Consider the following 26,262-nt stretch of genomic DNA (forward strand, 5'->3'; position numbering starts at 1 on the left):
ATCCACGTCGCCTTACAGATTGACAAGGCAAGTTCACGCATCCGTAACCATTTGGCTTTCCAATTTCAGATTTTGCACTCTTGGCATGATCACTTCCGATTAAACAAAATGTCTCTCCCAAAATTTTAGTTACCATAATTTCAGTTCCCGAGATTTAACGAATTCGAAAGAAGCTTTGGATGATGACGACGACGACAATGAAGAGGAAAGCCGCCAGTTATCTCTTCAGATACTCTCGAAATTTTCACTCCGATCAGCGTTTTAATCTGAATCGCAACAATTCGCGTCTGCTTTCAGGTTCCGTTTCACGTCTGGTTGATTTCATTTGTAATCTGTTCTTTCAGGCTGATACATCTGATTGATTGATATGCATTGCTAGTTTGTTTACCTTGTTTTCTTTATCCGTCATTTTTAGGAACTTTCTTGTGCTGCAAAACGCCTATCATTAGAGACAGCACGCCAATTTCACAATATTGCAGAAACGCTTATCATGCTTCTGCGATCAATCATTTTAGAATGGCTAGTGGATTTCAGTTCAGACGCTTTGCTTCATTATCGTCAGTGGTTCAGAGAAATCCTTCTTTTTCTAGGTTAAATTCTGATGATATCGACTTTTTTCGGAGTATTTTGGGGGAGAAAAATGTAGTTCAGGATGAGGATAGGCTTTTGGATGCAAATACTGATTGGTTGCGGAAGTACAGAGGGTCGAGTAAGCTTTTACTTCAACCTAGGAGCACAGAAGAGGTTTAATTCTTCTTCATTGAGTTGACGCTATTTTCTTTTTCGTTCTTTATAGTCAATGCCTAGTTGAAGTCAAAATTTTGAAGCTAATGGCTAATGGCTATGGTTTATAGAATGTTGAATTATAGTGATAGTGATGCCATGATCTAGCTGACCTTCTAAGGAGTATACATTTTAGGTAGCCTATGTCCTGACTCTGGCTATTAAGGAAGCTCAATACATACTGCTCGAGTTTTCTGTTCTCTTGAGCTAACATCTCTGTAGCTGTAAAAATATTGATCCATCTTCACAACAATCTCACCCTCATAAATTTGTACCAACTCTGCTACGTCAGTTTCGGTTTCACCTGTTTAAATACTCACCTGATGGTTACCAGAGAAAAGGGGCATTTAAAACAGAGAAGCAATGCACATGATGAATGTGGTACCTAGCTCAGTTATATCTTTCGTATGATATGAAGGTTGGAAGAAGGTTATGCAGGATGAGTTTCTGGCATTGATAAATAACCAAACATGGAGCTTGGTTCTGAAACTCCGTAAGAGAATAAATGGGTGAACTTGTAAGTGGGAATTCACTATGACAAGGCACTTTGTTGGAACTATCCCATGGTTCAAAGTAGGACTTACTGCCAAAGTATATCACTGACATGCTAATTTGGATTATGCTAAAACCTTCAGCCCAATATATCACTGACATGCTAATTTCGATTATGCTAAAACCTTCAGCCCAATAGTGAATCCTATAATAATCTGTCCACATTGGCACTTGGTCCTGCTCATAACGTGAATTGTAGACAAGTAGACATATTATGCACTCCTTTTTGGTGTTCTGCAAAAACAAGTGTTTATGGAAGAACCACCAGATTTTCAAGTACATTATGGTAATAATTCACTGATTTGTAAACTGCAGAAAGCAATATATGGCATAAAAGAACGCCTAAAACTGGTTTGATCCTTCACTAGTTCAAATGCTAATATTCTTTTTTTCTTTTTCTTTTTCTTTGTGCTTCTAGTTCAGAGGCTAATCAATCCCGTTTTATGTTTTTACTGGTTGTACTCTTATGTATATTCTAGTTTACATGGATGGTATCATCATTTGAGGAGGTTCAAATAGAAATATTAATGAACTTATTGCAACTTAGAAACAACACTTTGCTCTTGAGTATCTTGGACTTCTGAATTATTTTCTTGGCATAGAGGTGTACTCCTGTCTGAGTCCAAATACTTTCTGATATTCCAAAAAAAAAAGAAAAGTGTTAAAATTGGCAGAGGCAAATTGCTATTGCTGTGATAACTGAATCCTTTTTATCAGCCATACAAGGATGCTCATTCTCTGATCCACAGCTTCATAAAACTATTGTTGGGGCATTGCAGTATGCAATAATTACAAGGTTAGAGCTCTGTTATTCATGTAATAAAGTTTGTTGATTCATGTACTCTCCCACAAATGTGCATGGAAGGTTGTGAAGCGCATATTTAAGTACTTAAATGGGAGATTGGATTGTGATACCTCTTTACGCATTTCCTTCTGTAATTCCCCATCCCTTATTAACTTATATTGGAGGTCTTGTGTGTGAGTCCTCCCCTTTGGCATAGGGACTCCCTTTCCCCATGGCCTTTCGGTTGTTTTTGTATGGAATTTTACTTATTGTTCTAGAGAGAGCAAGAGAGAGAGAGAGAGATGCTCACAAATCATAGCTCCATTACAGACCTTCAATTGTATCTTGTGAGAAGCTGAGTGTTGTTCATTGCAATGCTAATCTTGTATTTCATGCGAGGACAAAATATATAGAGCTGAACATCACTTGGCTTGAGATTTTATGTCACAAAATATACTATTTGTCCAGCAGTTACATTCGGCAACTCTCATCTCTGATTTCCTTACCAAACCCCTTTCTGCTGTGTCTTTTCATTGATTAAGAGTCGAGTAAAATGCTGTTTTGTCAGTCATTGCTGTGTATTTTCTTTCATTGGTTTGAGAGTTTCCAGATTGCTATTCTCTTTCTTTCTTTATCTTTATCTGGATACTCTTTCTGCGAAAAAAAACTCGAGAAGAAGTTACTTAGTTTCTCTTGCTCAATCTATTACTATGTCCAATCCCTTACTCTCTAGAACCAGAGTTCATTTATCTGAAGATTGACCCGCCACTCTCCCAGGTATGGTGCATTTTGTTATATAATCTTTTGAATTTGAATTTTGAAGAAACCAAAGATGATATCAAGGATGGTTTGGAGAGGGAACTGAAATTGGTGAAAATATTTGTGGCAATGAATTTGGGGAGGAATTATTTTAAAAAATTTTCATTTGGAATTTTGTACTTTGGTAATTTCCATTGTGATATCGGTTGAGTTGGTTTGGATAGTAACAACTCATTGAATTCACTGCTGTCCGAAGACTTCATGTTGAAGAATTTCTGATGAAGCCACCAATCATGGCTAGAATTCATTTTTGTTGATCAGGTTCTTGACTGAAGGAAAGAAGGGTGATTAGGATCCATATTTGTCGGAATCTGTTAGAAAAACTGTTTCTAATTTGAGTTTAGGAATAATTACAAATAATTTCTTTTATGGGAGATAACCACGTTCACCCAGCTACGGAGAGGACATTGTTGTATACTTTACTATGAGGACAATTTTTTTTTTAATTTTTTATTTATCTAATCAGGGTGAAGGACGTGGAAAAAATATATTAGTCTGTATTGTATTTATTAGTTTAATAAATTGTTAATTATTTTTTTAAAAAAATTAAGTTACAATTAGTATTTTAGAACTAATTAGTTATTTCATTTTCTTAAGGGGCTATAAATAGCAATGTTGAATTTTATTACACAGTTTTTTTAACATAGGTTCAAATGGAAGAACTCTAGAGAGTTTTTCTTTATCTTTTGGAGCTTTTTTCTCCTTTGACCATAGATTGACTTAAACTGAAAATATGCTCCTTTGACCTTTGATAATCTTCATTTTTTGTTTTGATCCGCACTGTTTTTTTCTCTATCAAATACTTTTCTTGACCAATCTTTCGTGGTAGAAAATTGAACTTATTGCCAATTGAAGTTGTAGAAATTTTGAATTCGTGCCATGTCTCAGAAATATTATAAGGTGGGGATATCATCTGCAGGAGGACAAAGCTGGAAACTGGAATCAAATTGCCCAAAAAATTCGGCTTACATTTCCTTCTTTTTTTTTTTCTCTCTCTCTAATGAGGTGCCTTTTGACACTTATATAACTTCAGTTAACTAAGGATTGGTTTGTATGTTTGACTTCTTTTCTCAGGTCTCTCAGATACTTAAATATTGTAACTCCAGAGACTTGCCTGTTGTACCCCAAGGTGGAAATACTGGTCTTGTTGGCGGAAGTGTTCCAGTTTTTGATGAAGTAATATAGTTGTTTAGTTTTTTATTTGGTTCCTATACATCAGCTGATGAGTGAAGCATATATCTCCCTTTACATGTTTATAATCTGGATAATTATTTTGATTCTAGAGTTTTGGATATCCTATGGGTAAATGTCTGTTCTTTTTTAAGCCGTAGCTACTCTATTCATATTTGTGTACCTAAATTGCTTGTTATTTATGTGAAAAAATGTTATGCACAATGTGCACAATTTTTATTTTAATTGAGTAATTCCGTTTAGTGCCGAAAATCCATCCCTTAAGAAACATCATCTCTGAATAGCTTTCTTTTTTAAATTTTAACAAAAAGGAATTGCTTTCTTTTGAATCCTTTGCAGGTAATAATCAACCTTGGATTAATGAATGACATCATATCTTTTGACAAGGTAAACAACAGTTTCATTTGTCTTTTAGTTCCCTCTCTATCTACTCTCCCTAATTACTTTAAGTTTTAACCACAAGATGCAAGCACTATTCTCACTTTTTTTAGGCCAGATTTGTCACATAACATATCTGAAGTTTACATGCCCTCAGTATCAGTCAAAACCATGGGAAAAGGTTCCTCCTTTTCATATTAGTCTTTTGAAACATAAGTGAATCCAGCCCCACTTAAAGTTTCTAGGAGAAACTGAGCAAAGCTCCAATTTTCTGCTTTGGCAATCATTATCCTTGTCATTTTCTTTTTGGATGAATTATCATTTTATTCATAATAGTATGTAGTGAGTTAGTTTTTTGGTTAAATTCTTTTTAGTTTTCTAAATACAGTCTGTTGTAAAAAGAGGGTTAGTCTCTTGTATCAAATACATTTGACTCATAATAAAACCCTTTGGGTTAGATTTCTTGAAGAATTCTCTCCTTTTTCATTTAGGCTACACCATAATAAGTATTCTTTTTTAGTGCAATTATGTGATCAATACTTATTTGGTAGTTATTATGTTGCGTTCTTCAGGTCAGTGGCATACTTGTTTGTGAAGCCGGTGGCATCTTAGAAAACTTGTCTTCCTTCCTGGACAACCAAGGGTAATATTCGGCACACTGTGCTTGTTTTTTCAACATACACTTCCGGAATATTTCCTTTTCAAGCTCCACAACATGAAGAAGACTTGACTGAACTATATACTGTTCAGTAAAGTTGTTTAGTATGTTTTATCACATTAATAATTACTAGGAATATTATGCGATTCCAATGCATGATGCTACCTTGTGCTTTTGCTGAGCCCGTTTCATAGTATGCTAATTGCTTCCGTAATTTTCTTTACATGGTTTGATCACTGACATAACTTATTCAGGCTTCTACACATGACATTGTTTGAAAGTTTTTGAAGTGCTAGGTTAGATGAGTTATTGGCTTCACTTTTCTTCTCTGAGGCTCTAGACGTCTTTAATAGTAGATGAAGAATTCATTAATTGAATTGGGAAGCAATTTAAAATGTAGGGTTGCAGTTGAAATGTAGGAAATATTTTTAATTCAGGATAGATTGGCGACTTAGTTTCATACTAAATACACTAATTTCTTATGTTATTGTTTCCTTTTTATCTTCTCTCTCTCGCTGGTTCTTCTGTTGTTTCCTGATTTTGTTTATATACTTGATGAACACCTTTGTGGAAGTTTAAGAAAGCCTGTTAATGAATATTTAGGAAATTTTGGGTCAGTGTGCCAACTCCAATGGGATTAACCAACCTGAGGATAAATGCAGTGACTTTACCCAAACTTTTGATTAACTATCTTATGGAAATTCAAAAACAAAAAATAAAATTTGATCTTTCTTTATGTGTGTGTGTGTGTTTATATATATATATGTCAACACAGATTCAAACACAAATAATTTGTATATAAACGCATATGATGCTTTTAGAAAATAGACTATATAATTGATGAGTCAAATGAAAAAATTACATCCATAGCATTATTGGAATCGCTAATCAGAAAGTTGAGTGTAAAAGTATCTAAAGACGATTCTTCAACAGTCTACTTTCGAATAATAATGGTAAAACACTTGATGCAATGACCTTACTTGGACATGATTTATTCTGTAGGTTCTAAATCTGTGTCCATGTTGATGCATGTGGAATGAGTATAACATGATATCAAATTTACTAGTTCTTTCATTTTCCTGTACCTCCTCCCTGCCTAGCTGAAGTATTCTTGTTCCTGTTCAGCATCAAATTTATTTCATGATATTTTATGTCTTCATTCAGATTTATAATGCCACTGGACTTAGGTGCTAAAGGAAGCTGCCAGATTGGTGGAAATGTTTCTACAAATGCCGGCGGTTTGCGCCTTGTTCGTTATGGATCTCTTCATGGCAGTGTACTTGGTAAGGATTGCATATGTTCATTCTGATTCATGATTTACACACACATTGCATCTCTTGTTTTAATCGATACGTGCGTGAACCACAAAGAAAAGTAGCATTAGATGCCTTGTCCATTCTTATTAGAGAAGAGAATCATAAAGGAGCTAAAGCTTTGATGACCGTTCTGATAAGTGGCTTTGATTCATTGCAAATGTGGGAATTTGAATTTGGTGCTTGCAAAAAACTTTTCTTTGAAAGTGTATGTCCTCAGCAAGCTTTTGTTGACTCTTCCAGGACTTGAAGTTGTTTTAGCAGATGGTAGCGTGCTCGACATGCTGACAACTTTAAGAAAAGATAACACTGGATATGATTTGAAGCATTTGTTTATAGGTGTGTGGTTATTATGTTATCTATTTCATATTTAATCTATAAATCTACTATCTCCATAAGAGGTTGTATCGGCATTGATAATGTTTTATCTTATAGGTAGTGAAGGTACCTTGGGAATTATAACCAAGATTTCAATTCTCACCCCATCTAAACTACCTGCTACTAATGTAGCATTTCTTGGATGTAAAGATTACTCGAGCTGCCAGGTATCCCACCTCTGGGTTTTACGTTCATCACAACTCTACTTTTTCTGAATAATTTTAGTTGATCCAATCAAATTATGAACCAATGGTATCTCAACTTTCAAAATTTTTGATATGTATGGTTCGATGGAAGGTTATTGAAAATTGAAAATCTTCAACCTGCATGATTACTCAAAAGAATAGGTAAAGATGTTCAAGATCTGTCAATTATCAAGTCTAAGTTGTTATTATAAACTCATCGTTTGGGCCTTTATGAATCCTTTTGCTTCTCCATTTTCTTTAATAAAAAAAATCCCTTTTGTTTCTTGCTTTGCAAAAGTATGTACTTTCTACTGACATTTATGTACCTATTAAATAGAAACTTCTAGTGGATGCAAAAAGGAAACTTGGGGAGATTCTTTCAGCATTTGAATTTCTGGATAACATGTCGATGGATGTGGTGAGTTCTTCGTCATTCATATTTTCTCCTTCAATCGTGGATATCTTAATAGTTTGGGACATCTTACTTGGGGATAGTTTTCTTGCTTGGATATGGTAGTACTTGTGGAAAGCTAAGGGCCTGTACACTGCATGATCCGATGAACAATTTATTTTTAATTTTGAGAAAATAAAAACATTGGACAAAAATTGAATCTAATGTTTTTAGTTGTTTTCGAAACACAATTATTGATTGCTGAAGGATTTTAAAATAATAGACTAGTTTTGTTTGTTCTCTGAATATTTCAAGAATTCATTTTAACAAATATTAATAATTAACCACTCGCAGATGTATAAGAAGTTATCCTTTGACTTAATTGATTTAGGGATGTATTATTTGTGTGTCCAATTATTTTCCTGACTATAATTTATTAATGTGATTAACTCTTCAGACCCAACAAGCACCAGGGTAAGTTGGTCTTGAATTGGAATTCGTAGTGTTGGAACAAACCTAAAACTTGATAGATTGAGATTCTTTTCTAAGAAAATATTGAGAATGTTCTAGAATTTTTTTTCCAAGAATGATATCATTAATGCTAGTCACAATGACTTGTGTTTGCCTTGTCCGAAAGAAATAAGACGTAAAATTGGTTTCAGAGAAAGAAAAAATATAGGAAAACACCAAAGACAACTATATTGCAATGTCAATGAATAAATTACAATAGAAATAAGTAGTCTGAGATACTTGCACCTTCTCTCTTGTGATCTCTCCCAAGCCCTTTTTCACCCACCAAATGTTTTAGCTCCGGTCTGACAGCTGGTGGATACAACACAAGTTTAAAAGTGGTTTTCATTGTGAGTAACATTTGAAATATAAATTTCTTTGACAGGAATGTTTGTATTGAAAGTGAAAAAATAATTATGAACTAATCATATTCACTTTTTTGTTCTCATTTTCTCAGTGAACTAGTTAGGATACTTGCTCGTAATCTCTAAAGGAGATCTGTTTCTATTTTCTATTTTTATACTTTCAAAACGCCGCTCATTCATTTCACTTTTTGCATAGGTTCTCAATCATTTAGAAGGTACACGGAATCCATTGCCTTCGACAATGCACAACTTTTATGTTCTGATTGAGACGACAGGCAGTAATGATTCATATGACAAGTAATCTTCCACAAGTTTGTAATTCATTTATCTGCTTGGACAGTTCTCTATTGGTGTGATAAAAAAATCCTTGATGATTCGTCATTTTTGTATGCATTTGGAATCACGTGTAAGTTCAAAAAAAAGAGGAAATATATTGAGTTGTGAAGATCTACGAAGTTGTGAGAGATGTATATAATCCATCAAGATTAAAATGGAAATACATAAGCTCGTCGCAGCTAGGGTTGCTAATACATCTCTGTCTGCTCATGTGCTTTCACACTATGAAAGGTGTTTGAAGTTTAGTACTGATAAGAAAAAATGCTATACATAGTCAAGGACCTGCTGAAATATCATTTGCTTGCCTTATTTTCGTTCTGAAATCAATCAAAAAATTGAGTAGAAATGCATTGTCATTAACAAGTGAATGCAATTTCTTTTCTTTAACATAATGTCACAAATTAAACCGAACATTCATCATGCTCATTAGAGCCTGTCATGCTTAAAAATTTTAAATGCTGCTGCTGTGGTATGTTTTTCCTATCTTATTTGCTTCTATCATATTTGGATTACCAGGGAAAAGCTTGAAGCATTTCTACTTCGTTCGATGGAAGATGGTTTAATCTCTGACGGTGTTCTTGCACAAGATATCAACCAAATATCCTCTTTTTGGCAGATCCGTGAGGTATTTATCCCCTCTATACTGCGATCTTCAATCAATATTGCTGTCAGTTAAGGAAGTGAATGCTATATGGTACTCGAATATTTTAGCACACCTCTATTCTCATTCATTGATTACCTTCGAGATACTGAGGCATTAAATGTCATTAGGGAACTGACTGGCTTGTGTTCTATTTGCAACTGATTGCATATTTGTCTTCTCTAGTTTGATCTTTGTCCGACTGTAGGGCATTTCAGAGGCATTGATGAAAGCAGGAGCTGTTTACAAGTATGATTTGTCGTTACCTGTTGAGAAGATGTACGATATTGTCGAGGCAATGCGAACACGACTTGGTAAGAGGTATTCCTCACAGGAACTTCTGATTTCTGAAGGCCACTATTCATAGACAATTCAAAATCTGCTCTCTTTAGGCAACTCTGCTATAGTAATTGGTTACGGCCACCTTGGAGATGGTAATTTGCATCTGAATATTTCAACTCCACAGTATGATGATGCGGTAATCCCACCTATTGATCCTGCCCAGCTGAAATTTTTAGGTATTTTGTATCAGTTTTTATTCACATGTGATACCTTTTCAGGTTTTGGCACAAATTGAACCCTTTGTCTATGAATGGACTTCCAACCATCGTGGAAGCATCAGCGCAGAGCATGGCTTGGGATTGATGAAAGCCAACAAGATTTTCTACAGCAAGTCACCTGAAATTGTTCGTATATTAAGAACTTATTAAGTTTTCTATTCTATTATTTTATTCATCTATGTATTCATTTTATAACATTTTAAGCTAAATCTAATTTAAATAGGTACAAATCATGGCTTCTATCAAGAAATTGCTGGACCCTCGTGGCATACTCAACCCCTATAAAGTTCTGCCGCACTCCCTCGGTTCCTAACCCGAGCCAGGTTCTCGACTCATCTCTTCTTATCATGAATAAATGTCTTGAGTGTTTGAGTTTTAGAAAAGCATTTGATAGCTGCTTGTGAAATAAATAATCCGCAACAAACCAAAAATGAACAAATCTAACAAATATTGCTTAGAATTCTGAAGGGATGTTGTAGGCAGCCAATTATAAAATTAAGATGCAACTCTATGGTTTAGAGCTTCGGTTTATTATATATCAGACATTAACTGATTGTATTATATAGTGAAGTACCTGCCATGTTTGAGTCTCATTATTAAACTTCGGTATACATATAGTTGAAATAACTTCGATCATGTTTATGTTGTTATCTTCTGTTTTTAAAATTCACACTTGACTTAATATTCTTCTCTGTTTTCTAGTCTAAATTAAAAAAACAAAATTTAAAATATAACAAAAAATTAGAGAACTTAGAAAACGTAGTTTTCAGAGCCCTGTTTCCTTTTCAAGGATCTTACATCCGAAATCGGATTTGTATTCTTGTAAGTTTGAAATTTTATCTTATTGGAATGATGTTCACCAAATCTGCTTTGTGGAAGTATGTGTAGGATTTTATTCTGCCTTTTGTCTTTACAAATAGTCTAGAGGGTACCAATTCCAAGTTTTGTTTATAGCTTTGGATTGACGCATGTTTGAATGCGTGTAAATTTGGCTTTATTTTCATCTTTTTTCTTCTTTTTCTTGTGTCCATTTGGTAACCCATAATTGTTTTTGGAGGGATTATTTGAAGTTGGTAACGATTTTGTTCTTAAAAACATTAATTTCCTAACTTCAATTCATGTCAAATTATTGTGGGATATAGACTTCTAATTTCATCCATAGAATAAAATTAATATTCTATCCCAACCCCTGGTTTATTCTCGTGCACTTGTTGAGACTGTACAATGTTATTATTTCGAAGGTAACCAAGACTCTTTTTAACTTTTTTTTCATATATAAAAAATTGTCTTTTCATCTTGTTTCTGAGTGGGATGATATTCTTTTGATTACAATAGATGAAAATTAATATTCTACCCCTACCCACAAGTTTATTCTCGTGCCCCCTCAGGTTATACAATGTTATTTCGAAGGTAACTAAGACTCTTAACTCTCCTTTCTAAGTGGGATGGTTATTTTAATACTACCTGCAAGGGCTAAAATGAAACTTTTGAAACAATAAGACTGACTAAAACTTACGTTAGTTTTGGGACATAATTGAAATCTATCATTTTTGCAGTATGTATCACTATTTTATGGGTCATGTCATGGGATATTACATTTTAGTCCTAATTTAAAAAGTTGATAGTAGGCATAATTAAAATCTACGAAAAAGTTTAAGAAAGTTTGGTATAACGGAATTAAAACATAAATCTTTATCGATTTATTTTCTTATTGAGTCAATATGTTCGAGGTCCACTTCCAACCATACATGATTGAGAAGTTTGGAATTTTGACTCCTTTGTTGAAGAGATAATGTGATATTTGGAAATAGAATCAAATTCTCCCACCAAAAGTTTAATTATTGCATTAAAGCATATAACTTTACCAGCTACCAATTTCTCCCTTCAAAATAATTATTTAATCAGAACAAAGACCCATTTTATCAAATAAAATTTCAATTATTATTAATTGATTGTTAGTGACTTATTTTCATAGATTTAGTAATTAAAGACCATAAAAGTCTATTATTTCTTCATTTTAATACTCCATATGTATTCCACATAATAGTCAAGTGTTTTTTTTTTTTTTTTAATATTAGTGTAAATTAACAAATTTGAAATATAATTAAAAAAAAATGAATGGCTTAGGACTTTTGGTTACAAGGCTGTGGACCATATAAAAGGTCTAGTCAACAGATATCCAATTTAAAAATAAACCAGATAATTGACTAATAATTAAAATAAAAATCCTAAATTATGAGAAGAACATAATTAACCTAGTTCATATGTTTTTTTTTTGGTAACAAGCTATCTCTTCCCTCTGGTCTTAATTTGCTTTATGTATTCAACATTTGTGGGACGTTTTGAAGAATTTATGGAGAATTAAACATCATAAAAAAGAAAAAATGATGGTATAGAAGACAAGATCATGATCAGTAACATTAGATCGACATGTTAGCCCAGATCTCTTTTATCCTTACTATTTTTAATTGGATGAATTTTGGATTTGAATCTTGTTATTATTTGATGAATATGAACGGCTAAATCGTTTCATCTTAGAGATTAATGTAATTGTTTAGATTTGTAACCAAAGATGTTCACGAGGCTAAGCGGGGATGGAAAAACCTTCCTTTTTTTTTTTTTTTTTTTTGCGTGAATTGGATTCTCGGTGAGTTCCTATATCAACCAAAATTAAAAGTTCAGGACTTATTTCACACAAAATTAATTCATATATAAACTAGGCACTAAATTCAAAGAAATTTACATGAAAATAAGTAAATATTACCTTTAATATATTAAAAATTCTCGTTAATAATTATATAAAAACTTGTCTATTATCAATTTAAGCATAACTCAATAAATAAGATATCAGTGCAACTAAAAATAATAATAATTTGACGTGATAAATTAATCGGAAAAGAAAGAAGAAAAGATATTTAAAAAGTAAATGGGAAAGGAATAGGGAAGGAAGAGTGGGAGTGGCGGTATATATATATATATATAAATAATATATATAATTATATAAATATATATAAGGTCGTGGCCGCTCCACTTTGTCCCTTTCGTTACATCTTCGTCACATTCACCATAAAAACTCTCCCCCTCTTTCTCTGCCATTGCGGAGCCTAACCCAAGCATGACCAGCTCCTCCGACTCCGCCCGCAAGGTTCCTTCTTTTTCTCTTCTTTCCCCCCATCTTCATCATCTTCATCATCATCGTCATCATCCTCTTCGCCTTCTTCGATTCATCAATCCACTGCCTTCTAATTCATCTCCCCTGTCTCTTCCTCTTCTCCCTTTCCGTTTCTGATTTGATTCATTTTCCTTCTTTGATTTCCAGGCTCTGAGTAAGATTGCCTGCAATCGCCTCCAGAAGGAGCTCGTTGAGTGGCAGGTCAACCCTCCCGCTGGTTTTAAACACAGGGTCACCGATAATCTTCAGAGGTATTTCTTCTTCCCCTTTCCTCGTAGGGTTTTTTTGAACAAAATTCCGTTTACTCGCTTTCTAGGTCGTCCTTCATACTCACCGTCGTAGAAAAACAAGGCTACAATTCTATTTAATTCCGTGCAATTAGTGGTGGTGGGGTCTTTGTTTAGGTCTGATTGCGTCGTCCTGGGCTTCATTTTTGTATCACAACGAAGTTTTCTTGTTCCTGTTATTTCCTGTAGTCGGTTCTGTAAGGAATTTTTGTTGTTGTTGTTGCTTTTAGTAGGAATTTCACGTTCATTTCTGGGTTTTTTTGTTGGAAGGTGGGTGATTGAAGTCAACGGAGCCCCTGGAACTCTCTATGCAAATGAAACCTACCAGCTTCAGGTGGATTTCCCCGAACATTATCCAATGGAAGCCCCACAGGTCTAAACATAATCATCCAACTCTGAGATCATTTCCATTCCATAACCCTATGGCATCTTTATTTAGATATCGATTGTATTATGATTGTCTTTGATTTTGGCCCGCCCGTTTCATTACAGGTTATATTTCTGCATCCAGCTCCCCTGCATCCTCATATCTATAGCAACGGTCACATTTGTCTAGGTTGGTATATCTATTGTTTTCTCTTTGGTGCCTCTACTGGTGGCATTTCTGCAGGATTATTGAGTTCTTATTATATTCCTTTCTTCTCTCTGTTGTTTGTGTTCATACTTTTGTCTCGTTTCCAATCTACACTGTTTTGAGTTCAATGCTGTCTAAGGAGTTTTGCTTAGAATATTTGTGTCAGGAGAGTAGTCAGAGTTCATAAGGTCGTACCAGTAATAGTAATTGAGTTCAATTGAATTTCACCCAAGTAGTAGATATCTCAATGGGGGGTGGGGGGAGGTCGTTTCTAGACTTTCCCATTATATAGTGGCACGTTGCCTGCAGCCTTATCACTGACTTGTCATGGGGAACCTGAATGATTTGATGTTACAGGAAGGTTTTGGTATACATCCTGTCCTTTTAGTTCAACAGTAAGAACATCACTTTTTGTTGATGCGACAACAAGTGGCTTGCATCCATTCACTTACAACTTTTCAATATATAAACTAGTTTACAGAGAAAGTACCGCTTGATTTGGAATTTGTTTCTTCTTTTTTTTTTGGTAATAAGAAGTTTGTATAGATGAGAAGACCCTCTATGCTGATAATTTATTGTAGGATCGGTGTTTATTGTGTCATGTTGTTTACTAGGATGTTCATTGGTCTGGTTTGTTTTGGAATCTTTGAACCAGTTATGTACATACATTCACACACACACACACACAAAGAATAAGAACAGAACCATGCTGCTCAAACAATAAGTACTAACGTTAAAAAAATCCCAAACATGTTAGATTGTAATTGTTTTGTAATGTTTGTCTTTTCAAACTTGACTTTAGACTTTACAAGAAATCATTAATTATGTTATATTTTGAGTTATTTAGGAGTTAATATATGTAATAGTTCAAGTTCAATGCTAGCAGATATTGTTCTCTTTGAGATTTTCTTTCTGGACTTCCCCTCAATGTTTTTAAAACGCGTCTGCTAAGGAGAAGTTTCTACACCTTTATAAAGAATGCTTCGTTCCCCTCTCGATTGGAGACGTGGGATCTCACAATATTTGTTTATTTTGGCAATCTATGTCTTAACTGTTTGGTTTGCTTTAGATAATTTTTTTTTTTAACTGAACCAAACTATAAATGCTGGGACAAAGGGAAAGAACCTCAAACCAAACCCGTTTAGCTTGGATCGTTGGTTTGATTTCGAACGCGTCTATAACTTGCAATTGATGTAGATGTTCCGATGCACTTTACATGTGTGACTAAGGTGATGCGTTTTTTTCATAATATGGTGGTGTATGTAACAGTCCAAGTTCACCGCCAGCAAATATTGTCTGTTTTGGCCCATTACGTATTGCTATCAGTCTCTCAGTTTTAAAACGTATCTGCTAGGGAGAGGTTGCCATACTCTTATAAGGAATACTTTGTTCCCCTCTCCAATCGACGTGGGATCTCACAGTGTAGTTGTTACGTCGGTTTCTTTTCCTCTGATAAATGTTTCTAACCGTTGTGAATCCTGTTAATCTATGATATGGGGTTATATGTGATCTATTGGCTTTTGTCTGAGAGCTTAGTTATCACCTTTGTAGCTAGCAAGACTGACCATTATGACTTCCCTGCACTCTGAAACTATGTAGATATTTTGTACGATTCATGGTCGCCGGCAATGACCGTAAGTTCCATCTGTATCAGCATTCTCTCCATGCTGTCAAGCTCCCCCGCAAAGGTCTGATATACACAATCAATATGTTTTTCACCATCCTTTGACATTGTTAAGATGCAAGAAGCAAATCAAAGCAGAATCCTTCTCTAATGGTCTATTGTTTTGAATTGCAGCAACGCCCTGACGATAACGATCGTTATGTAAAGAATTGTAGGAACGGAAGGTCTCCAAAGGAGACGAGGTGGTGGTTCCACGACGACAAAGTGTAACGTAACCTCTTCCATTGTGTTAAGGGTGTGGCTTCCGTTGTTTGTAAGTTGAAAAGGAAGTAGAAAATGATTATGGAAACGAAAAAAGGAAGTAAAAAAGTGGAAAGGCGTGGCATTTTGTAAAGGAGGAAGATGAATTTGTGCTGTTTTTTTTTTTTGTTTTTTTTTTTACCAATTTCTGAAGAACAACAGAAGTAGTAGTCTGTTCCTTCCTTGGCTTCCTTCCTGGGTGAGAACCGAACCTCTCTTGTTACCAAATTCATAAATCATCATCACTACTAATATGCCTCCTTCCTTTCACATCATCATCATCATCATCATACTACTTTGAATTTTTTTAAATAAATTAATAAATATGTATTATGTGTATTTTAATACCTCTTTTGATTTTAGGTTTTGTATTTTTTTTTTTTTAACTTTGTTTCTGATAGTTATTTTCTAAAAATATTATGGGCAAAAAAGTTCTCAATTATTTCATTTGAATCTTAAGTATAAAAATATTTATTAATGAGTTTTCAAAAGTTTTATATAAATTTTTGTTAGTAACTTTTTGGTGTACGGATCGGAGCTGATAACGTTTGAGATTATGCAAGATTATATATATAAAAGATTACTAGCAGGTTTTTTCGGAAAACTTCATTTATTCTAGTGTGGACACTAGAATGGAAGGTAGGTCTATATTTCTTGGTTTCAGTAGGACTCTTACGATGTGGATGGAAGGCAGACCTAAAACCAAGAAATAACCCCTTATGTGCGAAATTATAGAAGATCTCCTTTGAGATCAAATATTGAATTGAGTATGACTATATGTCTGATATGATAGCCAAATATTGAATTGAGTATGATTGTATGTCTGATATGATAGCATCTACTGTATCAGGAATATCAATGAACCCGATTATTTAAATTTCTCACAATACCCTTTTTTTAGCTTAGCTTCTAGAATCTATTTCTTTACGAACTTACCTAGATTCAATTGAAGGAGATGATTTATGAGATGTAGATAAACAGTTTTCGTTCTTGATGGAAAAAATGAAAAGTAAAAGTATTTTTGTTAAATCTCGATCCAAAATTAAGAATAAAATTATTTTTGAAATGTTTCAATTGAAACTTATAAAAATTTAAGAATATTTTTTTAACCGATTACTTTCTCGAGACCTCGAGACAACCAAAACGTTCTTGGTCTATAAATTACAAAGAGGATCAAATTTATGAGATAAAAGAGGTTAATGATGGAAGGAACACACAAATACATGAACTTCTGAGTTCAAAAACAGACCATAAAAACATTGAAGAATTTGACAAAGAAACCAACAAACAACAAACTTCTCACACACAAACACATTCAAACACCTTCATCTTCATCTTCCTAATCTTTGTTAACTCTCCTACAATGCTTTCTGATCTCCCCCCTCGAACCCGTGAGCGGAGAAATGTTCCCCATCTTAACCATCGACCTCGCAAACTGCTCGAAAAACGTCTCCGAATTCTCTGCATATGTCTTCACCAACTCGGCGGATTGTTGGTTCTTTGTCAACAGAACTTCATCCGAGTTCAGTAGTCCCTTCCCAGCCAAAAGGTTCTTGAAGTAGTAGTTGTCGAACTTGGTCGGGCTGACTAAGTCCAGGAAAAACAGGTTCTGATCGCCCCCTGATCTCGGGCATCGTTGACGCAATTCAGCTGCATACGACGGATCGAGTGACGGGTCGGGCTTGGCATTGCCGGTTTGGTTGTAGAGCCGTTGTCTAAAGCTAGTGCATCGAGAGTTCCCGATGGTGTGACTTCCTGTATTCATTAAAAGTTACAGTTTTGTCTTTGACCTTTTGTAAACGTTTCAAAATTAAGTTTTACCTGAGAGAGCGACAAGGTCGACTATGTTGAGGCCTTGTCTCTTGAACTTGGTGAGAATGGTTTGGAAAGTGTTGTTTGGAGCTGGAATGTCATTGTTTGAGCCACTAAGGCTAGCTCCTCTTGAGTCTCTTCGCCCTAACGGAACCTCCCAACTGGGTCCTCCTGTCTTTTGTACCAACAAATTGGCTCAGTCTTAGCTTAAAAAGACGAGGAAAAAGAAAGAAAGAGGCTTACTATGACGGTCGAGTCTCTAGCAGCAATGGCTAAGATATCAGCACAAGAAACGGTGCGAGGACACTCTTTTTCCAAGGCGAATTTGATCTCGTCAATGACTTCAAAGCCTCGAGCGGAGTCTCTGTTTGGGTTTGATCTTTTTTCACTCGTTATTGTCCCGCTACTATCTAACAACAGTGAGGCATCACAGCCCTGAAAAAGTCAAATGTTTAAGAAGATGAAATTATTAGTCTCTCGAGAAGCCTTTCCTGTCTCCATCCCTAAAAAGCTAAATGTTTAAGAAGATAGATTATAGACTCTCTCGAATATAGGTGTTTATGGGCGGGATAGAGAAGTCTTTTCCGTCTCCATTCCCGCTTCCTATTTCTATAACAGCTCAAGCCCACCACCACTAGCAGAGATTGTCCTCTTTGAGCTTTCCCTTTCGGACTTTCCCTCAAAGTTTTTAAAACGCGTCTACTAGAGAGAAATTTCCACACCCTTAGAAAGAATGCTTCGTTCTCCTCTCCCATCAGTGTGGGATCTCACAATTTCGTTCTCTACGAGCATGACGAGTACGAGGACAAGGAACGTAATTCTCGTCCCTCTTCCATTTAGTCAACTAATAAAAATCTCTCCCCCTTCTCTCCCTCGTTCCCCATTTAAACATAGATTCTCCAACCCATTTAGAATGGGTCCCTACACTCGCAGGTTAAACAGACATCCTCGTAACCTCGTATCTTCAATTATTTCACAACAATAACAAACTTCTCCATTCAAAAACTCGTTCTATTTCTAAACAACCCGATAACCGTCAGTCTCAAGCAACTTTGAATTCTTAATCAAATTTCAAATTCGAAAAAAAAAAAAAAAAATAGAGTTAGAGACGAACCTTAACAAAGCAATCATGGAAATGAAGCCTAAGCAAGGAAGCAGCCATGCGAGGATCCTTAGCAAAAGCCTTACCCACTATGTACTTCACTATCTCTTGAGCTCTTGGACAAGAATGGTCATAGAATTGTGAATACAAATAATACCCACCACCACCACCCCCGCCGCCACCTCCGCCGCCAATCTTATGAGACAAACCACCAGAAGCCATGGCAAGAAGAGCCAAAGCAAAGACAAAGCTCAGAGACATAGCCATAATAGCTCTTAGAAGGAAGCTTCGAAGTATGATCCAAAGAAGATTATGAGATTAAATTTATAGAGAGAAAATTAATGAAAGCAATGGGAGTTGGTAGCTAACAACTAAAAAAGCTTTACGTAACAAAGAAATAAAGGATTTGGAGTTGTTAATTATGAATGTTTTACTTAATTAATTAATAATAAGCTAATTAAGGAAGGATTAGCAAAAACCCCTCTTCATTTTGGCTTTCTAAACATGATTAATCATATCATTATTATTAATTGTGTTCTAATAATTAATAAGTCACATGTTTTAATTTAATTTTTTTAAACCAAGTTTAATTGATTCGAAAGTTAACGGTATCTTGTTCTTAATGTTTCCATTAAATACAACATTTTTCTTCTAGAAAAGGGACTAAAAAAGTTCTAGTTTTCCCGAATAACTTTGATAACACACAAATCGAGAAATGGTATTAAAGTCCGACACTGAGTGATATGTCAGCGAGGACATTGGGCTCCAAAGAGGTGGATTGTTAAGATCTCGGGTGTGGAAATCTCTCTTTAGTAGAGTCGTTTTAAAATCGTTAGCGGAAGGAATGTTGAAAGACCACAGTATCTACTAGCAATGAGCTCGGATTGTTACAGTTATTTAAAATAATTTTGAAAAAAGTGTTTAAATTAAAAGATATTCGGACCCAAGTTGTATATAGTTTAATTTTTATTGTGTATTAATTCAAAAGTGGTGTACCAATTTAAAGGAGGTATAGATTATAATTTAGGTATCAAAAAGCATATGGAGTGGTATTAATCATGTAACCTAAGCCTTTTTCATTAAAGAATGTGGCTTGATGAACAAGTACACTATGATCTTTAAGGTCAATAATTCATTCAAAAAAAATTAATATACACATTTATTCTTTAGAGAAAAAAAATATATAAAATAAAAAGTTATATTTGACGAATAAAATTAAAACTTTAGCATAATTTCAATTTAGTCCCTATAATTTAATGAAATTTTATCGACCAAAATTCACTCCGAGTAACCAAAATTTTAATATTATTGAAATTAATAAATTTAAATTAAAAAGATTTTTTAGTTTTTTTTTTTTAATTTGTAAATTTGTGAGTGAATTAGAAAGTTTATTGGGAAATTTTAAATTTTTCACCCAACATCCACGAAAAACGACGTCGTATTGGTAGTTATATTGCCACGTAGCTTGGATTTTTTTTTTTTTTCATATTATTAATTTATATTTTTGTAACGCCACCTAATTCCCTTTGATAATTGAGTTGCATTATTATGAATTAAGGTGAATTTGGTATAATTTTTTAAATAATTAAAAATATATTTGGTCAATTAATTTATTAATATTTATGTTACTTTTGTCTTATTCAAAAAGAAATATTTTTAAATTTTTGTAGTAAAATGTCTGACTTTAAAATTAAAAAAACAATAATAATTAGATTTAAATTATTGTTCGGAATTGAAGGGGGAAAAAGTAGAGACACATTCAACTACTTCGTTGAAAAACCTAAACCACATCGGAATAGTGTTCAACTAATCCAACCAAATCAATAAGCCGTTCGTGTAAAAAAGTTGATACTAATTTCGACCGATTTTAACATAGTTCAAAGATAGAGATACCTAAGAGATCAGAGATTTGAATCTCAGTTTGGATCGCATTCAATTGGAGAACCATTGCAAATAGTATCAGAGTTAGATACTGAGTGGTGTACTAACGAAAACACCGACACCTAAAGAGAGTAGATTGTGAGATCCCACATCGAAAACTTCTCCCCAATATACTCGTTTTAAAACCGTGAAGCTGAGTTAAAATAAAATTATAATATAGTCTTTTTTTTCCGACATTTTTATTTAATTAGGGTAATTTAAGTTGAAAATATTAATTAAAATTATAAAATTGTGAAAAAGAAAATCAATGAAAAATCACCCATAATTTGGCCAACAACAACATAAAATGTAAAACCTAATTCTAAATCAAGGAGAATAAGACAAAAACAAAAATCTAAAAATAATAATAATAAAGAAAACAAATTATCTAAAAACAATAATTCATTTCCGCTTAGATTTGAAATTCTTAAATTAAAATTTTAATTTTTTATCTTAAACTTTTAAAATTGCTCGGGTAAGAATGTTTGATTAATCCACTCACCTAAATGGTGTGAAAGTTATCTTATTTATAATTAAATAAATTACAAGAATATGAAAATAGTAATAAATGGAAATAACTAAATATTATTAAATATTTGCCTTATAATAAAATGTCAGATAGTTTTTACTCATAAAAATAATTAAAGATAAGTGAATAAAGTAATTACGACCGAAAACCCATAAAAAAATAAACTAAAATATAATATTTCAACGCACCAAAGCATAAATATAGCATATCCCCTCACCTTTATCTCAATTAAGGTAGGAAATAATTATTAAAAAAAAAAAAGTGCTTAATGAAATAAATAGCACTCTTGGATAATTCCCACATGAAACCCATGCAGCTTAATATATATATATAATTAAATTGAAAAAGAAAAAGAAGTTTTTATGTTAAATTAATAAAAATATCGAAACATATTCTTAAACTTTTAATTTTTTAATAATATCATTAATTTTTTTAAAATAACAGTCTATATAAATATCATTACCATTAGTTTTGGATGAATATAAAAATTATCCATAAATTTTAAAATATTTTTTTAGTCTTTTTAAAAGTTTTAAAACACTTTTAATTTTAAAATAACATTAATATCGTTTTATAAATGGTTGAATAACCATAAATATATTTTTTAATTTTTTTAAAAAAATTAGAAATTATAAATGAAATTTTAAAAAGTATTTTTGAAATTTTAATAGATTAATGGAAACAAATATTATCTCCACTTTTAAAAGTTGGGATAATTTTTAATTTTTTTTATTTCTATTAATTAAATTATAGATTATATTAATCTTTGCTTTGCCTCTAAGTCATCCCTATTTTTTAAATTTGATAAAGACATTGCACATAATATTTAAGAAAAAAAAAAAAAAAAAGAAAGAAAGAAATGCCCCTATCACTCGATTAGATTATTCGGATTATTTTCTTTTTAACTTTTAAATTCAATTAATTAAGTTACGTTAAAAATACTATTTTGAATATTTTACGTCGAGTTCAAATGTTCAACAGAAAAAGAACACAAACAGAAGATGAATGAAAGATACTTTGACGACACAATGTGCTTAAACGACCGACGAAAACGAACACATCTATTGCCTTAACTCCAACTCTATATTCATTCTCAGTAAACTGAAAATAGTTTATAGATACTCTTCAATAATGCAGAGACGAGACGGCATGACATACTATGATCACGTACAAAAGTGCTACCTTTCAATTTCGGTTCGATAATATGGAACCTCTCAACAACTATTTGTTTCTTCGATCGAGCAGTAGTTCTCCATTGTTGACAAATAGAAATTTAAGCAGTAAAAGAAAGATCCCGACCTAACGAGATTTGACTATAATCTTTATTTTCTATTAAATCTCTCGTTTTAAAATTTATATTTTAGCAAATGTAACGTTAAAGATTCGGGATTTGAAACATATTAATTTAGGGAATTCTTCGTTGAAATGACATTTCTTTTTAAAGTAAAATAATTTTCCTCATTTTTAAGCTACGTTATTAGAGGTGTTACATAAAAGTCAAAAATTCATAATTAATGGAACATTCTTTCTTATATGGTTTGCATTAAAATTTAAATAATTCATATAAAGGGAGTAAATTGTTGATAAAGTAAACCATAAATAACTTAAATATCCAATGTAAATCGCTTTATTAATATATTGAATTGCAAATAAAATATTAAAAAAAACGGGAAATTAAATAACCGAAAAAATTGAATCAACCTAACCCAATGTTCGAGAAGTTCATTCAAATAAATAAAAAACTGCTTAGGGTTGAACGAAATAACCATTAATTTTAAAATATATATATTTTTTTACTATACACATATTTATTATAATTTTATTTAATTCTATCTTCTTTATTGGAGGGTATTCTCAGTTTAGACGAGGAATAGGGGAGGGGTGTAGAACATTTTTTTCCATTAATGGGATCGAAGACGGAATTATATTCCTTCTATCCGTTTCTACCCAATTTCTCCTACTTAATATAAATATATTTTCAGAACATATTAATATATATATATATATATATTAAATGGGTTAATTTGATGCCTCAAGAATTCTAATATTTTAACGGTATAATATTAAAATTTAAAATTTTAAAAATTAGGTTAAAACATATTATATTCTATATATATATATATATATATATATATATATATATAAATTGGTTAATTTGATGGCTCAAAATTTTTTATATTTAAACGGTATAATATTAAAATTTAAATTTTTTAAAAATTAGGTTCAAACATATTATATTATATTTATGTATATATCTATATATATATTTATTGATTTAATGAGACTTTCTTAAAAATATTTTTAAATAAATATTATATTAAAAAATAAAAAATAAATTGCCCTAACTAATCGAGCCCTTGTATGTGCCCCGTCTAGCGTTTTATCGAAGTTGCCGGAGTGACCGTCGAACGGTACGCCTCCAATGCCTGCAACTTTGTAATGGTTGGTCTCTCCCGCAACTTCTCCACAGTCTGCAAGCTTAGTCATTTACAGCCCAGCCAGACACAGGCGACGTCAAATTTCATACCCTTTTCTCAGCTTCAACAGCAGCGGAAGCTCTTAGAATGGCGACTCATAAGTATTCTCCACGACTGCACGGACTTTTCTCAAATCAAGCAAGTTCATGGCCAAATCATTTGCAATGGCTTGAGTCAATGCTCTTACGTCCTCACCAAACTCATTCGCACGCTTTCGAAGGTAGATGTCCCAATGGATTGCTACCCACGTTTGGTTTTTGGACAGGTTAATTACCCCAACCCCTTTCTTTGGACTGCCATGATTCGTGGGTATGCCCTTCAAGGACCCTTCACTGAGTCTATTAACTTGTATACTAACATGAGGAGGAATGGCGTCAGTCCTGTTTCGTTTACGTTTTCTGCGCTTTTTAAGGCTTGTGGGGCTTCTCTTAATTTGGATTTAGGTAGGCAGGTGCATGCTCAGACGATTTTGATTGGGGGTTTCGCTTCTGATTTATATGTTGGTAATACGATGATTGATATGTATGTGAAATGTGGGGTTTTGGGTTGTGGGCGGAAGGTGTTCGATGAAATGTCTGAGAGAGATGTGGTTTCATGGACTGAGCTGATTGTTGCGTATGCGAAGTTTGGGGATATGGAATCTGCTAGGGGGCTGTTTGATGAATTGCCTTTGAAGGATATGGTGGCATGGACTGCAATGGTCACTGGTTATGCCCAAAATGCTAGACCAAAGGAGGCATTGGAGTATTTTCAGAAGATGCAGGATGTCGGTATCGAGACCGATGAAGTTACACTTGTTGGTGTCATCTCAGCCTGTGCACAATTGGGTGCAGTTAAATATGCTAACTGGATTAGAGACATTGCTGAAAGATCAGGCTTTGGACCTTATGAAAATGTAATGGTGGGATCTGCTCTTATCGATATGTATTCTAAATGTGGCAGTCCTGATGAGGCATACAAGGTTTTTGAAGGAATGAAGGAAAGAAATGTGTTCTCGTATAGTTCAATGATTGTGGGATACGCTATGCATGGTCGCGCTCATTCCGCTTTGCAGTTGTTCCATGAGATGTTAAAAACTGAGATCAGGCCAAATAAGGTTACTTTCATTGGGGTGCTTTCAGCATGTAGCCATGCCGGTATGGTCGAACAAGGTCGGCAGCTATTTGCTAAGATGGAAAAGTATTTTAACGTAACGCCTTCACCCGATCATTATGCGTGTATGGTTGATCTCCTTGGTCGAGGTGGATGTTTGGAAGAAGCTCTTGAACTCATTGAAACCATGACAATGGAACCCCATGGAGGTGTATGGGGAGCACTGCTTGGAGCTTGCCGCATCCATGGGAATCCCGACATTGCTCGGGTAGCTGCCGATCAATTATTCAAGCTAGAACCAGATGGTATAGGGAACTACATTCTGCTATCAAACATATATGCATCAGCAGGAAGATGGGAAGAGGTGTCGAAATTGCGTAAAGTGATTCGAGCCAAAGGCTTAAAGAAGAATCCTGGCTGCAGCTGGTTTGAAGGAAAGAAAGGGGACATTCATGAATTCTTTGCGGATGATGCAACCCATCAACGATCAAGTGAGATTAGACAAGCCTTGAGGCAACTCCTTGAGAGATTAAGAGCCCATGGATACAAGCCAAACTTGAGCTCTGTGCCTTATGACTTGACCGATGATGAAAAGGAACGAATACTGATGAGTCATAGTGAGAAGCTGGCATTGGCATACGGGCTGTTATGTACTGAGGCAGGGGAAACCATTACGATCATGAAAAACCTTAGGATATGCGAGGATTGCCACAATGTCATGTGTGCTGCATCTGAAATCACTGGAAGGGAGATCATTATAAGGGATAACATGAGATTTCATCACTTCCACAATGGGACTTGTTCTTGTGGTAACTTTTGGTGATCCAAGCCAGAGCCCTCTTAATTCCTTGCGCTTTCATCGCCTGCTAATGCTTATTGTTGATCAATCATCAAGTTCCGACAGGTATCAGAAATTCTTCTTATTCTTGTTCTTCTTCAATTGTAGTTGGCTTGTTGAAATCCGTTCCCTTTCCTCTGTCACTCAAATTTTTTTGTATCTTATAGGGTGAAAATTAGGGAATGTGAAAACACGACTTAGCCTCAGTGCCAAAAGAAATTTAAATTCCAGATGACTCGTCTGTAAAAGTTGAATTGGCTTCGTGTGTCAAAAACAATTGAGGATGGTTGGGAGAGGATTCCCACCTCGACTAAGGAGTTGATCATAGGTTTGTAAGTAAAGAACATATCTCCGAGGCGTTTTGAGGAAACCAAAAGTAACATCACGAGAGTTCATGCTCAAAGTGGACAATATAGTATTATTGTGGAGAGTTGTGGTTTCTAACATAGTATTAGAGTCATGCTAGACGTCAATAAAATCTTCAAATGTCAAACAAAGAAGTTGTGAGCTTCAAAGGTATAATCAAAAGTGCCTCAAGTGTCGAACAAAGAGTATACTTTGTTCGAGGGATCCAGTGAAGAAGTCGAGCCTCGATTAAGGAGAAGCCGTTTGGAGGCTACATAAGCCTCGAGGGAAGCTCTATAGTATACTTTATTTGAGGAGAGGATTGTTGGGAAAGGAGTCCCACCGGC

The 26,262-nt window shown here is 34.0% G+C and overlaps 4 protein-coding genes across 5 annotated transcripts; 3 read left to right on the top strand and 1 right to left on the bottom strand.

Annotated features, from left to right (window-relative positions):
• On the top strand, positions 1-10,436 carry LOC111436053 (D-2-hydroxyglutarate dehydrogenase, mitochondrial). Of its 2 annotated transcripts, none has more exons than XR_002709175.1 (15): positions 1-297; positions 416-744; positions 4,013-4,114; positions 4,469-4,516; positions 5,080-5,150; positions 6,330-6,448; positions 6,722-6,817; positions 6,914-7,023; positions 7,379-7,459; positions 8,504-8,604; positions 9,160-9,268; positions 9,492-9,604; positions 9,676-9,761; positions 9,844-9,969; positions 10,067-10,436. XR_002709175.1 is itself a non-coding variant. In XM_023073737.1 (15 exons), the coding sequence occupies exons 1-15, from the start codon at positions 180-182 to the stop codon at positions 10,154-10,156; spliced, it is 1,692 nt and encodes a 563-aa protein (XP_022929505.1). In that variant the 5' UTR covers positions 1-179; the 3' UTR covers positions 10,157-10,436. The 2 variants fall into 2 exon arrangements, 1 of the variants encoding a protein (XP_022929505.1); XM_023073737.1 differs by having other exon boundaries at positions 9,492-9,597.
• A 2,418-nt stretch (positions 10,437-12,854) lies between these two features.
• On the top strand, positions 12,855-16,070 carry LOC111436055 (probable ubiquitin-conjugating enzyme E2 18). Its single transcript, XM_023073741.1, has 6 exons — positions 12,855-12,988; positions 13,163-13,266; positions 13,573-13,675; positions 13,795-13,858; positions 15,476-15,564; positions 15,675-16,070. Exons 1-6 carry the CDS (start codon positions 12,959-12,961, stop codon positions 15,768-15,770), a joined length of 486 nt encoding a protein of 161 aa, XP_022929509.1. The 5' UTR covers positions 12,855-12,958; the 3' UTR covers positions 15,771-16,070.
• A 908-nt stretch (positions 16,071-16,978) lies between these two features.
• On the bottom strand, positions 16,979-18,994 carry LOC111436007 (peroxidase 72-like). The gene is made up of 4 exons (XM_023073665.1): positions 18,727-18,994; positions 17,856-18,047; positions 17,622-17,787; positions 16,979-17,555 (listed from the first exon to the last, which is right to left on the bottom strand). Exons 1-4 carry the CDS (start codon positions 18,979-18,981, stop codon positions 17,140-17,142), a joined length of 1,029 nt encoding a protein of 342 aa, XP_022929433.1. The 5' UTR covers positions 18,982-18,994; the 3' UTR covers positions 16,979-17,139.
• A 4,522-nt stretch (positions 18,995-23,516) lies between these two features.
• Positions 23,517-25,776, top strand: LOC111436073 (pentatricopeptide repeat-containing protein At5g44230). Its single transcript, XM_023073766.1, has one exon. The coding sequence runs from the start codon at positions 23,603-23,605 to the stop codon at positions 25,553-25,555; it is 1,953 nt and encodes a 650-aa protein (XP_022929534.1). The 5' UTR covers positions 23,517-23,602; the 3' UTR covers positions 25,556-25,776.
• The last annotated feature ends 486 nt before the right edge of the window (positions 25,777-26,262 follow it).

The sequence above is a fragment of the Cucurbita moschata genome, unplaced genomic scaffold, assembly GCF_002738365.1.
Source record: "Cucurbita moschata cultivar Rifu unplaced genomic scaffold, Cmos_1.0 Cmo_Scf00051, whole genome shotgun sequence".
Lineage (NCBI taxonomy): Eukaryota > Viridiplantae > Streptophyta > Magnoliopsida > Cucurbitales > Cucurbitaceae > Cucurbita > Cucurbita moschata.

Excerpts from the sequence above, each read along its gene's own strand:
- LOC111436053 (XM_023073737.1), top strand. The coding sequence starts at position 180 with ATGATGACGACGACGACAATGAAGAGGAAAGCCGCCAGTTATCTCTTC. Across the intron at positions 8,605-9,159 it reads AGTAATGATTCATATGACAA|GGAAAAGCTTGAAGCATTTC; the intron begins GTAATCTTCCAC and ends TTGGATTACCAG. Across the intron at positions 9,970-10,066 it reads ACAGCAAGTCACCTGAAATT|GTACAAATCATGGCTTCTAT; the intron begins GTTCGTATATTA and ends TAATTTAAATAG.
- LOC111436055 (XM_023073741.1), top strand. The coding sequence starts at position 12,959 with ATGACCAGCTCCTCCGACTCCGCCCGCAAG. Across the intron at positions 13,267-13,572 it reads GTCACCGATAATCTTCAGAG|GTGGGTGATTGAAGTCAACG; the intron begins GTATTTCTTCTT and ends TTTTGTTGGAAG. Across the intron at positions 15,565-15,674 it reads TGTCAAGCTCCCCCGCAAAG|CAACGCCCTGACGATAACGA; the intron begins GTCTGATATACA and ends TTTGAATTGCAG.
- LOC111436007 (XM_023073665.1), bottom strand. The coding sequence starts at position 18,981 with ATGGCTATGTCTCTGAGCTTTGTCTTTGCTTTGGCTCTTCTTGCCATG. Across the intron at positions 18,048-18,726 it reads TCCATGATTGCTTTGTTAAG|GGCTGTGATGCCTCACTGTT; the intron begins GTTCGTCTCTAA and ends TGACTTTTTCAG. Across the intron at positions 17,788-17,855 it reads CTAGAGACTCGACCGTCATA|ACAGGAGGACCCAGTTGGGA; the intron begins GTAAGCCTCTTT and ends TTGGTACAAAAG.
- LOC111436073 (XM_023073766.1), top strand. The coding sequence starts at position 23,603 with ATGGTTGGTCTCTCCCGCAACTTCTCCACAGTCTGCAAGCTTAGTCAT.